The sequence below is a fragment of the Oryx dammah genome, unplaced genomic scaffold (genome assembly GCF_014754425.2).
Source record: "Oryx dammah isolate SB20612 unplaced genomic scaffold, SCBI_Odam_1.1 HiC_scaffold_21, whole genome shotgun sequence".
Classification (NCBI taxonomy): Eukaryota; Metazoa; Chordata; class Mammalia; order Artiodactyla; family Bovidae; genus Oryx; species Oryx dammah.
The window spans coordinates 10131466-10145263 of NW_024070205.1; the positions used below are offsets into that span (position 1 = coordinate 10131466).

A 13798-nucleotide genomic window follows, 5' to 3' on the forward strand; every position below is an offset into this window, starting at 1 on the left:
GCACACGTCCGACCGGAAACTCAGCCCACCGCGGCACTCGCGTTCCGGCTGTGGTTCCGCCGGCGAGTCCAGGGGTTTCTGTGGCTGCGACGATGGGGGCGGTGGGCGTAGGGCTGGTGGACTGTCACTGCCACCTCTCCGCCCCGGACTTTGACCACGTACGTGAGGGCGAGGTGGGACCCCTGGGAGCGGGGCGGCCCCCGTCCTTACCCTTCGAGTTATCCTCCCGTGGGGCGAAGTTCCATGCGTAATGTCAACGTGTTTTACCTGCTGCATTGGAAACCAGAAGCTAGTATTAGAGAAAAAAGAGGCGGTTCTGTTTTGGGGGTAAACCTCTCAAGAGGTGACGCTTAAATTGCGGAAGGACAAAGCGGTGGGTGCATGGTGGTGAGGAAAGCAGGCGGGTTGCAGGCCCCGCGACAGGACAGAATTTGGCACATTCAAGCTGTCGAAAGGCTGGGTAGCGTCCGATGAGCTAAAAAGAGAGAAGCCTTAAATCGGACTGAAGAAGTTTGCATAGGATAGGTGAGGCACGAATTCGCATTTCATTAGAATCACAACGGGGATCCTGTAAAACGGTTTGGTGGGTGGGTGGTTGAAGGAGAGAGACAAGATCTGATAATCCATTTAAAAACCTTTCTGCTGATGTGTGGTAAATGGATAGAGGAGAGCAGGGGTTAGAAGTTAGAAAACCTGTTTGGAGGCTTTTGCAGTATTGAGACTAAAGATGATAGAGGTTACAGGGGAGTTGCAAGCGACAGAAGCAGATGGATTCAAGTTATATTTTGGAGATCGATTCTAAAGTACATACTGAGAGGAACTGGATGTGCAGAGAGAGGCAGAGGAAGAACTTGAGGATGCTGCAGAGAGATGGTGGTCCTATTTACTGAGATGAGGGGAAACAGATTGGAGAAGGCAGGCAGAAGGAACAGATTTGTTGGGGAAAAAATAGTTATGCTTGGCACATGTTGAAACCTGATGTCCATCCAAGTGGAAATGTCATATGGTCATTTTAAAATGTGAATCTTGGGTTCAGAAGAGAATTACAGGCTGGAGATAAAAACTGGGGACTCGCTAGCATAATGAGTATAGTAATGAGATCACTTAACAGGAAGTACACAAGGAGAAGCCTATGGTCCTGAAATCAGAGGAGAAAGAGCCAGTCAAGGAGACTTGATAAGTAGCCGACAGCTAGAGAGAAGTATTTGCAAAAGCCAAGAGTGGAAAATATTTGGGGAAGGAAAGAGTAGACAAGTGAGGAGTTTCTAATGCTGCTGAAGGGTAGAGTGGGGACAGAGAACTGTCCTTTATATTTGACAATAACAGTTTCTGGTCCAGTAGAGTGGGAACATAAGCCAGAATTTACGGAGAGAGTAAATGGAAGGTGCGTCAGCTAGGCCCTTCTCACCACCCTGTTCCTTGCCATCATTGTCAGTCTTTATGGTGCCTCAGCTGCATTGGTATACACAGGCAAAGGATAGTTACTTATCCATCTAAAATGATCATGATTACTTATGTTTATTTTAGGATCTGGATGATGTGCTGGAGAGAGCCAAGAAAGTAAGCCAATAGCTATACTTGCTCTTTTTTGGTTGTTTTTATCTTCCTACTAATTTTGATCTAAGATAGCTTGAAATGTTGGTATAATATGTTGATATTGCTTCAGTAAAAAATACATTAACAATAAGCAGCATCTATTGTTTGCTATGTGCCAGGCACTGAACTTAAACCCATTCTGTACATTATCTCATTTAATGTTTCTCAACAACCTTCTAAGGAAGCTACTATTTTATAGGCAGCCGTTACCTGTTTTATAGATGAGGAAGCCAAGGCCTAGATTAATTTGTCCAAAGATGCATCACTAGTAAAGTGATATAGACAAGATAGTCTGAATCCAAAACACATGCCCACAGACACCAGGCATGCCAGCTATATAGAACAGGTTGGTCCGTCTGTCAGCTCTTAAATTAGCATTATTCTGAAGATCTTGGAAAAATTATAAAAGTTTTCTGAAACATTTTGGTTTGTTTGGAGGAAAATTGTTAATTTTGGGAAGCATTTATGAAATTCATTACAACTAGCATTTTGTGGTCTTCCTTCAAACTTATAGAAATGGTTGCCATTTTTATATGTAGCCATCTTTCACTATCGCAGTTTAATTAAGAGTGTGGTATTTGGAGTAACACAGGCCTAATGATCTTGGGCAGGTTATTTGACTCCATCCAAATGTCTCTTGATCCAAACAATGGATTATAGCATATGTCAAAAGGGTGTGCAGATTAAATGAGGTAATATTTATACTCGCTGAACATATGTCCAAAACATATGTAGCTAATTAGTGATGGCCATTATGATTATATTGATGGAGTATGAGGGAGCAAGGATAACTAAAAGCACAGAAAACTTTAAATTTTTGTTTAGTTGTATTGGAAGTATATTGTTTGAGACTATAACTGAATTCTATTCATTTTTGTTTCAGGCCAATATTATGGCTGTTGTGGTGGTCGCTGAACATTCAGGAGAATTTGAAAAGATTATCCAGCTTTCAGAAAGGTGCTACTTCTCATAAAGAAATAGAATTGCTGATAAGGATGCATATATGGTATCATGTTTATAATATCAAAGATCATCCATTTTTAAAGAGAATGAGAAGGGAAAAAATTACATTAACAGCCTTAAAAAATTCTTTCCTACTTGTTCTTCAGAGTACCATTGTCTCCTAGTCTAATAATCCTGCTTTCTTAATTCATTCTACATTTTTAGGTATAATGGGTTTGTCCTGCCATGCTTGGGTGTTCACCCAGTTCAAGGAGTTTCACCAGAAGACCAAAGAAGTGTCACATTAAAGGTAATAGTCTTATAAAACAGGAGCCATAAAAAATGGTATTACCCTTAGACTCAGTAATCCTCCTCTTTCTGATTTTTATTCTAAAGCAATAATCCAAAAGAAAGAAATTCTATCTTCTTTCACAGGGAGGTTTATTACAGCATTATTTGTAATAGCGAAAAAGAGGGAACAGCCTGGCAGTTCAAAAATAAATAGTTAACTTAAACAGTGTTAAATATGATGCTACAATGTTAAATATAACTTTATAGGAAATGGGGGTTATAAGGTATATGTGCATGAGTGCTAAGTCATTTCAGTTGTGTTCGACTCTTTGTGACCTTATGGGCTGTAGCCCACCAGGCTCCTCTGTCCATGGAATTCTCCAAGCAAGAATCCTGGAGTGGGTTGCTGTGCCTTCCTCCAGGGGATCTTCCCCACCCAGGGATTGGACCCACATCTTCTGCATCTCCTGCATTTTGGGCAGATTCTTTACCCTCTGAGCCATACATTGGCTCCTGTCCCTGCTTAACCCACTTCACTCATTTCTGTTGCAAGCCTGACCCCTGTTCTAATGGTTCTAAAGGCTAAACGCTTTAATTAAAAAAAAAAAATTCTAATTAAGTCAGTCAGAATAAATCTCTCCTCCCTCCCCTTTGCCCTTCCTTTCCTTCTCTCTCCCTCCTTCTTTGAACAGCATAGTGGAAACATCATGAGCTTTGAAGTCGGAGAGAATTGGCCTGCTGCCTTCTGTGATCTGTTATTTGCAGTATTCCCAGTCATAGAGTATAAAGGTATAGAATATTTTAAAACCCCACAATAGAACCATTAGCTATTAAGGAACTTGAGACCTTATGGAGGAAGTAGGAATAGAGCTAAAGTTAGAAAGAGACCTATGAATGTCCTTTGAAATATTTTTACATCTATTAAAATGATGAAGACCGCATATATTTATACATATTAGTGATATGAAGTAGTATTTCTATTAACAATTTACTATCCTTGACTTGCCAGAAACTTCCAAATTATTTCACAAAGAATTGAAATAATCTCACTGTAAGTTTGTTTTCCTTGTTTTTATAGATAATAAATATACCCAGAAAGATTTTTTTCCCTATATCTGGTCTTCATCCAAATGTGTAATTTCTTTGTCTTAAGGTTTCTAAGTGTGCTACGTTTCCTGGGTAATCTCTCCAACTTCTCCAGTCCCTTTGAGGTCCCAGACACACAGATTAGTTTGAACATTTGATACAGAAGATCCTTTCCTGACACTGACCTACTCAGCTATTGTCAGACACCTTCTCTGATAACTAGGGTTATGTACTCTTAGCTCCTCTTGACAACAGTAATTCTGCTTCATTGAGTCTACTGGAATTGTAAGGCCTTGATTTATCCTCCCTCATCTTCTTTTCTCTCTCTTGAGGCATAATTATAACATCTTCTCCTGTTCCTCGACCATCTGTTTTACCTCCCTTTTCTTAATTCTCCTTTTTCTGATTATTCTCACTAGAAATACTTTGAATTTACATACTCTGAAATCCTCAAAGTTATTTAAAATATCTAGAACCAAGTTTTCCATATATTTGTTTTTCTCTTACAAGGAAACCCGTACAGGGAAAATTCTCTTTAAGTGGAAATAGTGATATGGAAACTATGGAATTAACTATACAGTGACTTCAGTAGTTGACAAATAGCCATATACGTGATATTTAGTATTTATATTGTTGAAACTTTAGGACAAAAATAGGGTATGCAGAACTATAAAGATGAAACCAGTGAAAATAGTGCAAAAGACGTTTGGAATTATCACTGTTAAAATTCACAAGTCATTCATTCGTACCCTAAGAGGAGAATATAGCAACGCACTCCCAGACTCCCCAAGGTGAGTGGCTTTGTTTTCTCTTGCTCAGCTATTCCAGGAAATCCAGATCACTCCTCCTAAATACCAGGAAATGCCTCCTAAACAGAAGGAAGTGTTGAAGTGGGAATCTTCATAAGAAGTAATATTCTTATAACTAATTGGGTATGGGACATTTCTGCTCAAATTTCCAGCTAGAATTACTCACCATTATAGAAGGATTACCATTCCTAGTTCCTCAACTGGGTAAAGGATTTGTATGTAAAGGACCCAGCGTAGCATAGTGCCTGGCATATAATAGGTGTTGATACAAAAACCTATGACATTCCTCTCTCCTATTTGAATGAATTTACTTTTTTTTTTTTCATCCTAGGATTTGGATGTAGCTTTGCCCATTATCGAGAATTATAAGGATCAGTTATTGGCAATTGGAGAGGTAAATATCCACCAGCTGATCAAGTGATTTCTAATCCAGACCTCCATGTGATACATGAAGGCAGTCCCTAATTCAGTGTCGGTGATTAGAACAGACTTAGATAATTATGTGCACCCTGCTCAGCTGAATAACAACTTGTCAGTACTTCCTCAGTAAGCTAAAGCACTTAGGGATAAAACAATAGAACACCTCCCCATGGCCTTGTTAATGGATGCTTTATTAACATTTCAATATGCTTTGCTTTTTTTCCTTTTGCTTAAATAAGGCCATCTCTCTGGTTAGTTGAAATAGTATGTACAAGCATACTTTAAATATGAATCGATTAGAGTTTCTAATAAAAAACTTATTAAATAATTTAAAGTTGTGAGACATTTTACCACTTGGTAATTCCACTTGTAAAGATAAAAGATAAGAATAACACATTCAGAATATATCGTATAGCAGTGTCTGCCAAAACAGTATCAAGGGAAGCAGTCCTTTATAATCATTACTGTCCAGTGTGGTGACCACATGCAGCTGTTGAGCACCTGAATTGTGACTGGCCCAAACTGATGTGTGCTATCAGGATAAAACGCACAGATGATTTCAAAGTCGCAGTACCTCGAAGAAGGAATGTAAAATAACTCAGTAATTTTACATTGGTTATGTGTTAAGATAATAATATGAATGACTGTAATAAGATTGATAATGTTTTAGGAATTGTGACTTAGAGTATATTATTAAAGTTAATTTCACCTGTTTCCTGTTAGTGTTTAACGTGGCTACTGGAAGCTGTAAAGCTGTGTATGTGGCTTGTGTGTATGACTCGCATTATATTTCTCTTGAACAGTACTGCACCATCATCTGCCTTTTGGGGTTCATTAAACCATAAACGTGGTTCTGTTTTATTTTTCCGTTATAGGTTGGACTGGATTTCTCCCCCAGATTTGCTGGCACTGATGAACAGAAGGAAGAACAAAGACAAGTCCTAATCAGACAGGTCCAATTAGCCAAAAGACTAAATTTGCCTTTGTAGGTTAATTATCATCTTTCTATATTAATAGTTTTAAAGCACATTATTGATAAATAATGATTCTCTTGAAATGCAGCTCTACTTTTCTTTTTCTCTTAACTACTTTAATAGATCAAAAATAGTATGTTCATAGTAAATACTTAAAAGGAGGTTTTTTTGTTGTTCAACAGAAATGTTCACTCACGCTCAGCCGGAAGACCTACCATCAGCCTCTTAAATGAGCAAGGTATGTAGGTTCCTGAGAAAAATGTGCCTAATGTTTAAGTTTGACAATTCTAGTCCATGTTCCCATAGAAAAAGACATCTTTATTTGTTTTCTTAAAGAGAAGGGAACAGGCCAGGGTAGTGATGGAAATCAATTAAGATGGTTTTGCAAGTCAGCCTACTATTTATAAGGTTTTCAGTGTGATTATAATGTTCGTCAGACAAGAATAAAGCGAATGAAAAATTAGATCAAGTAAAGTAAGTTTTTTTTAAATTGGATCAAGTAAGAGCAGTACATATGTATGTGTGTGTGTACTGTTGAATTTGTTAATCATTCAATTCCTCATTTCTACTAGCATCCTTCTTAAGGACAGTTTAACCATTTAAAGACCTATTAGGAACAATAATTTGACAGTTCACAAACTTCAAGAAGGTTTGGAATGGGAAGTTTAAATAATTGTTTAAAATTTGTTTCAGTTCTATGTAATTTATTCTGCAGAATAAGAATTTATTTTTATTCTGCTGCTTGAACACTGTACGTTTATCTACCCTTTAGAAACCACAGAACCTTCTAGTGACCAAGATTTACTTAAAATCTGTGTTGTTCAATTTGATTAGTGGGAAAACCATTCATTAAGGAAATAAAACGAACTCTGATTTAATTTTTGAGAGGTGCTGACAAAGTGTTGCTGCATGCGTTTGACGGTCGGCCATCTGTAGCCATGGAAGGGGTAAAAGCTGGATACTTCTTCTCAATTCCTCCTTCTATCATAAGAAGTGGGCAGGTAAAATCTTTCATTAAATTTGGTTCTACACTTTGTGACATAACACTTTAAAATATGAACCTTCACTTTACTGCTGTGAACTTTTCCTGTTCAGTAATTTTTACGGTACTGTACTGTTATGTACTATTCTGGTTTCATTACAAAAATTAATCTTAGGCCCATACCTCATACTTACATCAAGAGTAACTCATGAATGGATCAAAGACCTAAATGTAAGAGCTGAAATTACAAAACTTTTAGAAGAAAACAGATCAAAAAAAAAAAAAATTTAAAAAAAAAAACAAAAAAACCAGATCCAAATCTTGGTGACCGTAGATTAGGCAGTGGTTTTCTTTGCCATGACACCAAAAGCACTAAACACCAAAGGAAAAAAAATAGATAAATTGGATCCACACACAAGAAAACTGGGCAGCTCATGCTCAAAAGACCTGACTCCCCGATAGCTTTCAGAAAAGCAATTTTAAAGGCTGTGTGAGGGAGGAGGCTGCAGGGTATGTGATCAGCTTGTACTCAGTGCTCGAATTGGTTGACATCAAGATACAGTTTTCAGCATCATCAGTCAATCTTCTGGTTTCAAATGGCCTGAGATCTACATGCTTGAGGTCAGCACTTTCATCTGGTGACGGTCCGCTTCCTGTAAAAACAACTTAGGAATGTGTGTCAGACCTCTGTATCTTTCAGGGAACTGAAAATTTGGTGCCTCTCCTATGTGACTGATTTGTACTCTTAAGTTGTTAACTAGTTTTGCAACCCAACAGCGATTCATTACTTCTATATCTTCACATTTCCTTATCATTAACTCTTGAACCAGCCTTTTAAGACTCAGGGGAGGCAATAGTCCAAAATTATGTTTTTATTTACCAATTTAGCATTTTAGTTTTGCTTTTTAATTTTTATTGAAGTATAGTTGATCCAAGATTACTTTTATTTTTCCTACTTTTACCATTCATGGAGAAATTTCTTATTCAGTAGTACTTTTTAGCAGTGCTATCATTTCCTTTTCTAAACTAAAATGCTATTATTTTTTCTAAGTTTAAAGATAATATTTGTGCATTATAAAAATATATATATATATTTGTGCATTATAGAAAATAGAGACACTTCAGAAAAAGACAAATTTCCGGTCAACCCAACCCGTCCTACCACTGAGACAATCATTGTTAACATCTGATTCATATAAAATACGAAGATATCATATTCTTTTTGTTTTGAGTTAGCTTCATGGATATTTTTTGTATCTATAAACATAGACCTATTTCTTCTTTAGAATAATTACATAATATTTCACAATATGGATGTATCTAATTTAGTTAAGCATTACCTTACGTAAAGGTTACATTGTTTCTAGTTTTCACTGTTAACAAACAGCACTTCAGTGAATAGCTTTGTACATCCACAGTTGTTCACATAACTTTTGCAGTTACTGTGTATAAATGGAACCGTTAAGAAAAAGGGTATGTATTTTTAGATATGTGGTTAAATTGTCACATTTCCTTTGAGGAATTTATACCAGTTTAATTTTTGTCTGCCAGCAGTGCACGAGCATACATATTCCTGTGCTTTTGCAGTTTTACTCTTTCTTTTTCGGCTGTGCCGGGTCTTCGTTGCTGTGCTGGCTTTCCTCTCGTTGTGGGCGGGGCACTTCTCTTTGCTGCAGCCTGTGGGCTTCCCCTCATGGTGCCTTGTCTTGTTGGGGAGCACAGGCTTGAGGGTGTGCAGGCTCAGCGGTTGCAGTTCCCAGGCCCTGGAGCTCAGACTCCTAGCTGCAGTGCTCGGGCTGAGTTGCTCCTCGCCACGTGGGATCCTACCGGACCAGGGATCGAACCGTGTCCTCTGCGTTGGCAGGTGGTTCTTTACCACTGAGCCACCAAGGAAGCCCTGAAATTTTACTCTTAAAATAATTTATTTTATCATTGTTCCACTCTGCATCATGTATCTCCTTTCCGTTTTTTATCTTAACAAGTGCAGTGGCAACAAGAGAATTGCTCTTGGTGTAAAACTCACTGAGTTAATTGAAGTCCTTATAATCCAGGCAAAATCATAAACAGAGTATAAAGCCATGTATTTCCTAATATAAAATTCAAAATATGCACGTGAACTTGGATTTATAAACGTAAACCCTGGACTGACCTAAAGTGAACAGCAGGGAGAAACCCTGAGGATGGTAGTGGTGGAGAAACAAGAGAAATCTCTCGTGGATCTTTCAGCGAGCATGTGATACCAGATGTTTGGTTTCTTGCTGGATGTACCTCATTTTCTGCTCTTGGTTGCTACTCTTTTGAGTTCCTAGAGGCTTTAGATAATTTTTGGCAAAGAATGTTTTTTTTTTGGCCACACTGCAGTGCTTGTGAGATCTTAGTTCTCCATCCAGGAATCAAACCTGAGCCCCCTGCAGTGGAAGCACAGAGTTCTAACAACTGGACCACCAGAGAATTCCCAAAAATGTTTCTTTTTAAATCTGTTAGTGTAGAATGATGAGAACATAGTGGACATTTATTAGTTGAATATTCAGGCATGAATTTTAAATTCCTGCCGAATAGAATGCATTGCCAGGTAAGCTTAATGCTCCTTATTTAATCTTTACTTCTCATGTTTTAAACTTACTAGTTTTCTCTTTTCTCTAAGAAGCAGAAACTTGTGAAACAGTTGCCTTTAACTTCAATTTGCTTAGAAACGGATTCCCCTGCACTGGGACCAGAAAAGCAGGTAAATGATTTTCCTGTTTCTACATTATTTAGTGTATCTTTCATTTGAAATATTTTCGATTTAGCTGTTTCTCCTTACAGTGTAAATACAATGGAATCTTACTGTAGTGCTAGTAAGTTTATATTGAAAGGTTATATTGACTTAAATTTCATCAGGTCTTTTCCAAATATGGCAGTAGTGCTCCAAAGAATATTATTTGCTATGGGTCACAACCTAGTTAATGTAATATTGAAATCCAGACCAGTATAGTAGAAAAGCTTAGTGTCTACACCTGAAACTACCACAACATTGTTAATCAACTGTACTCCAATATAAAAAAAACATTAAAAAAAAAACAACCCAGTGTCTAGAGTCAGAAAGACCTGGATTCAGATCCGCTGTGTGATGGTACCCACTAGCTGTGTGACTTTGGTCAAGTCTCTTAATCTCTCTGAAACTATTTCTCATTTATAAAATATGGGTAAAATAATAGTAAAATGCTTTGAAGTATTACAGTGGGGATTAAATGAAGTAATGTATATGAAAGTGCTTAGTGTGTCTGATATATAGTAGATGCTCAATAAATGTTCATTTTTCTGTTTTTAATTAGCATGCTAAAATTAGCCTCAATGTCTTTCAGTACATGTATGTATTGATATAGTCATAGATTTATTTATGAAATTTTTGCTCTATATTTTGTTATTATAGGCCATAAAGAATCATATTTTAAATATTGCTAAGAATTCCCTGGTGGTCCAGTGGTTAGGACTTGGTGCTTTCACTGCCATGGCCCAGGTTCAATTCCTGATCTAGGAACTAAGATCCCACAAGCCTCGCAGCACAGCCTAAATAAATAAATAAATATTGCTACCATTATAAATTATATTTACCTGGAGGGAAGACACAGTAGGTACTCCAAAATATTTATTGAATAAATGAATTTTAAAAGTGAATATGTTTTTTGTTGAGTAAGATGTGTTTATCTTAGACAAATAAAAAACACAGAAAATCATAAGAAAATAGAACCATCTACCACTGAAAGGTGACCACTATAGTATACTGGTTAAAAGTATATACTCTGATGTCAGATTGGTCAGGTTGAAACCTCAATTGGGCTGTCTACTAGCTGTTTAGGATCCCTTCTTATCTGTAAAAAAGGATGGTAATAATAATAGTGCCTGTCTCCTAGAGTTATTTTGAGGATTAAATGAGAAATTCCATGAAAAACTTAGAACAAAACCTTGCCTACAATAAGCACTAAATAAATGCAGGCTCTTATGTCCTTCCACACTTTTTTATATTCATATATGTACACGTTTTTCATAAAAACAGAATTAACCTTAACACATCATCTCATAACTTGCTTTTATGTGGTGAACATATGTGTTATCAATAAACAAACACTTTTCCTCATCCTGGTTAATAACTATATAAATTTTAGCATGTGAGTATATTTAACTGGATATTGCCATGTAGGTTGTTTGTTTCCAACATGGTACAGTTAACTCTTGAATAGCAAAGTGGTTAGGGGTACTGACACCTTCTCCAGCCCTGCGCCATACCATGGAAAAGTCCGCATCTATCTGCCCTCCATGTCTTCAGTTTTACATCCCTGGATCCAGCCCTCTTTGACATGGTTCTGCATTCACAGATTCAACCCAAGTTTGGATTGTGCGGTACTGTAATTTTTATTGAAAAAAATCTGTGTTTAAGTGGACCCACACAGTTCAAACCATGTTGTTAACAATATAAAGAATGTCCTTGAACCTAAATCTGGGTGCACATTTTTCATTGTTTTTTTTAAGTAGCCTACATTATCAAGGTTTTTTGTTTTTTATTTTCACTCTTAACAGTTGTCGTATTCCTCTGAACATTATCATCCTGAGTAAATAATAACAACAGTAATCTATTTCATCATATCTAAATGCCAGTGATTGAAGATGGACCACTATTTTGTGACCCTTAAGGGAAAAAACACTACCAATTATACTTTCACATGCCATTGGATGTCAGTAAAATATTTATCAGTTTCAGAGACGTTAAGATAGGGGAGAAATGCATCTTAGAATCAGTGAAATACGGGTGCATAACCCATTTAGTCTTCAGACACACGACGGCGTTCCTTGAATCAAACTGTACTGCAGCCTGTGGGGTGTGGTGGCCACGCAGCAGAGCACAGTCTTTACAAGCACTTGCTTGAGGAGCAGACCAAGGGACAGTTAGTGCTTCGGTCAGGTCACCAAGTGTCCACTGTGCAGACTGCTTCACGTGCAAGTTTCTGGGACCTCAGTTGTTAATTCCCTGCCCTAGGGTATTGTGAGCCCTATGTTTCAAGAGCAGCATAGACTTAAAATCAGTGTTGTAGCCTTAGCTTTCAGGCTGAAGTTCAGGGCCTTCTCCCCACCCGTTTAAGGGAAAAAAAAAAAAAAGGCAAGAACCCATCAGTTGTTTAAACCTACTCGTTTTCATCTTTTATCCACAGTCTCCAAGGATTGCGTCTGTCAAGCGTCACGTTTGATTCAGTGTCTCTTTGTTCTGTTTCAGGTACGGAACGAGCCCCGGAACATTTCCATTTCAGCAGAATATATTGCCCAGGTGAAAGGAGTCTCAGTGGAAGAAGTTATAGAAGTGACAACCCAGAACGCATTGAAACTATTTCCCAAGCTTCAGCGGCTGCTCCCGAAATAGCCTCTGAACAAAACCACCTGCAGAGGGCAGTGTTTGAGAAAAATAAGTGTCCTGACAAGTCTCAACTGCAGAAGCCACTGGAGAAGTATCAAGATAGAGAAGATTATGATTTTAGAGAAGAGTTTCTCTCAGAAGTGAAACTGGGCTTAGATCCTGAAACCCTGGGTTCAAATTCTACCTTGCACTGCTTTTCAGTTAATGAACTCTTAGCAGGAGATTGGGAACACTGCTGCCTCTTTGCCCGTTAAGAGCAACCACCACATGAACTGAAACCGTTTCTTCTGGCGAGGGTGGCTTCCACAGATAAGAAACACGGGCTACTGTGATGGCATGGAACAGGCCCCAGTCTGATTCTTTACCACCTCTTTGACTTCTCACAGGATTTATCCAGTGACAGAAGAGTATCTAGTTTCTTATCCTGTCAAAAGTCCTATCTTTTCTGGGTTTACAAAACTGAACTTTGCCTTTTGAATTCCCTCTCTCTTTAAGAGAAATATGATCACGGTTTTTATGTTGATCTTAGATTCTAACTTGGGAAGCCAGTGGTTTGTACAATCATCATTAAACACCAAGCCCCAAAGTTTAGTTAATAACTTGATTTTAAGTTGCAGTCTGAATTTTGTCACATGTTTGAAATGTAAATAGCTTCATTTAAAATGTATCTGACATTTTTGCATGCAGTAATATTTTACATTCTTAAGTTTTGAAAATCTCAGGAGTAAAGAGAGTCTTGTACCTAATGGTGATGGTAGCACAATAATACAAATGTACTTAATGCCAATAAACTATACCCGTAAAGATTATTAAGATGGTAAATTTTGTTATGTGTACTTTACTACAATTTTTTTTTAATCTTAAATGTAGTTTACAAGGTATTGTGATTCATACCAAAACCTGAGTATTTAATTTTGTTAAATTTTATAAGCAGCAAACACTGGAAAAAGTACCTGCCAGAGAAACAACTTCCTAAAAATCAAAGTGATTTTTACATAATCTTCAATATTTTGAAATGAATTCATTTATGAAGGAGTGGGGGTAGAGGGTCCCCAATCAAGTTAGATCATCTAAGAAGCAGAACAGGACCCTTTATGAGATATTCAGCCACTTACTACCATGATGTCAGATGAAATTCATACATTTAGTGGGAGGTTGTATTAAAACTAGATTTCTGAGTTCTCTTTTTAACTCTATCTCTTTTGCCTGTTTCCTACCGCCATCTGCTCACAATCCCTTTGTCAGATGTCTTCTCACCTTTAAATCCTTTAAGAGCCAACTTACGTGACTTTAGCCTACACAGCCACCCCAG

General features: G+C 37.5%; 1 protein-coding gene and 1 non-coding gene across 10 annotated transcripts; both read left to right on the forward strand.

Annotated features, from left to right (window-relative positions):
- The first annotated feature begins 6 nt into the window (after positions 1–6).
- TATDN3 (TatD DNase domain containing 3) lies at positions 7–13308 on the forward strand. Of its 9 annotated transcripts, none has more exons than XM_040263136.1 (10): positions 7–158; positions 1528–1560; positions 2480–2553; positions 2764–2848; positions 5056–5118; positions 6020–6129; positions 6301–6356; positions 7007–7119; positions 9748–9825; positions 12349–13308. In XM_040263136.1, exons 1-10 carry the CDS (start codon positions 93–95, stop codon positions 12490–12492), a joined length of 822 nt encoding a protein of 273 aa, XP_040119070.1. In that variant the 5' UTR covers positions 7–92; the 3' UTR covers positions 12493–13308. The 9 variants fall into 9 exon arrangements, with proteins under 9 accessions (XP_040119070.1, XP_040119069.1, XP_040119078.1 ...); XM_040263135.1 differs by having other exon boundaries at positions 11–158; positions 9745–9825; XM_040263139.1 differs by lacking the exon at positions 7–158 and adding an exon at positions 167–525 and having other exon boundaries at positions 9745–9825.
- On the forward strand, positions 10549–10620 carry TRNAE-UUC. Its single transcript has one exon. It is a non-coding gene; the product is annotated as a tRNA-Glu (tRNA).
- Positions 13309–13798: the final 490 nt, after the last annotated feature.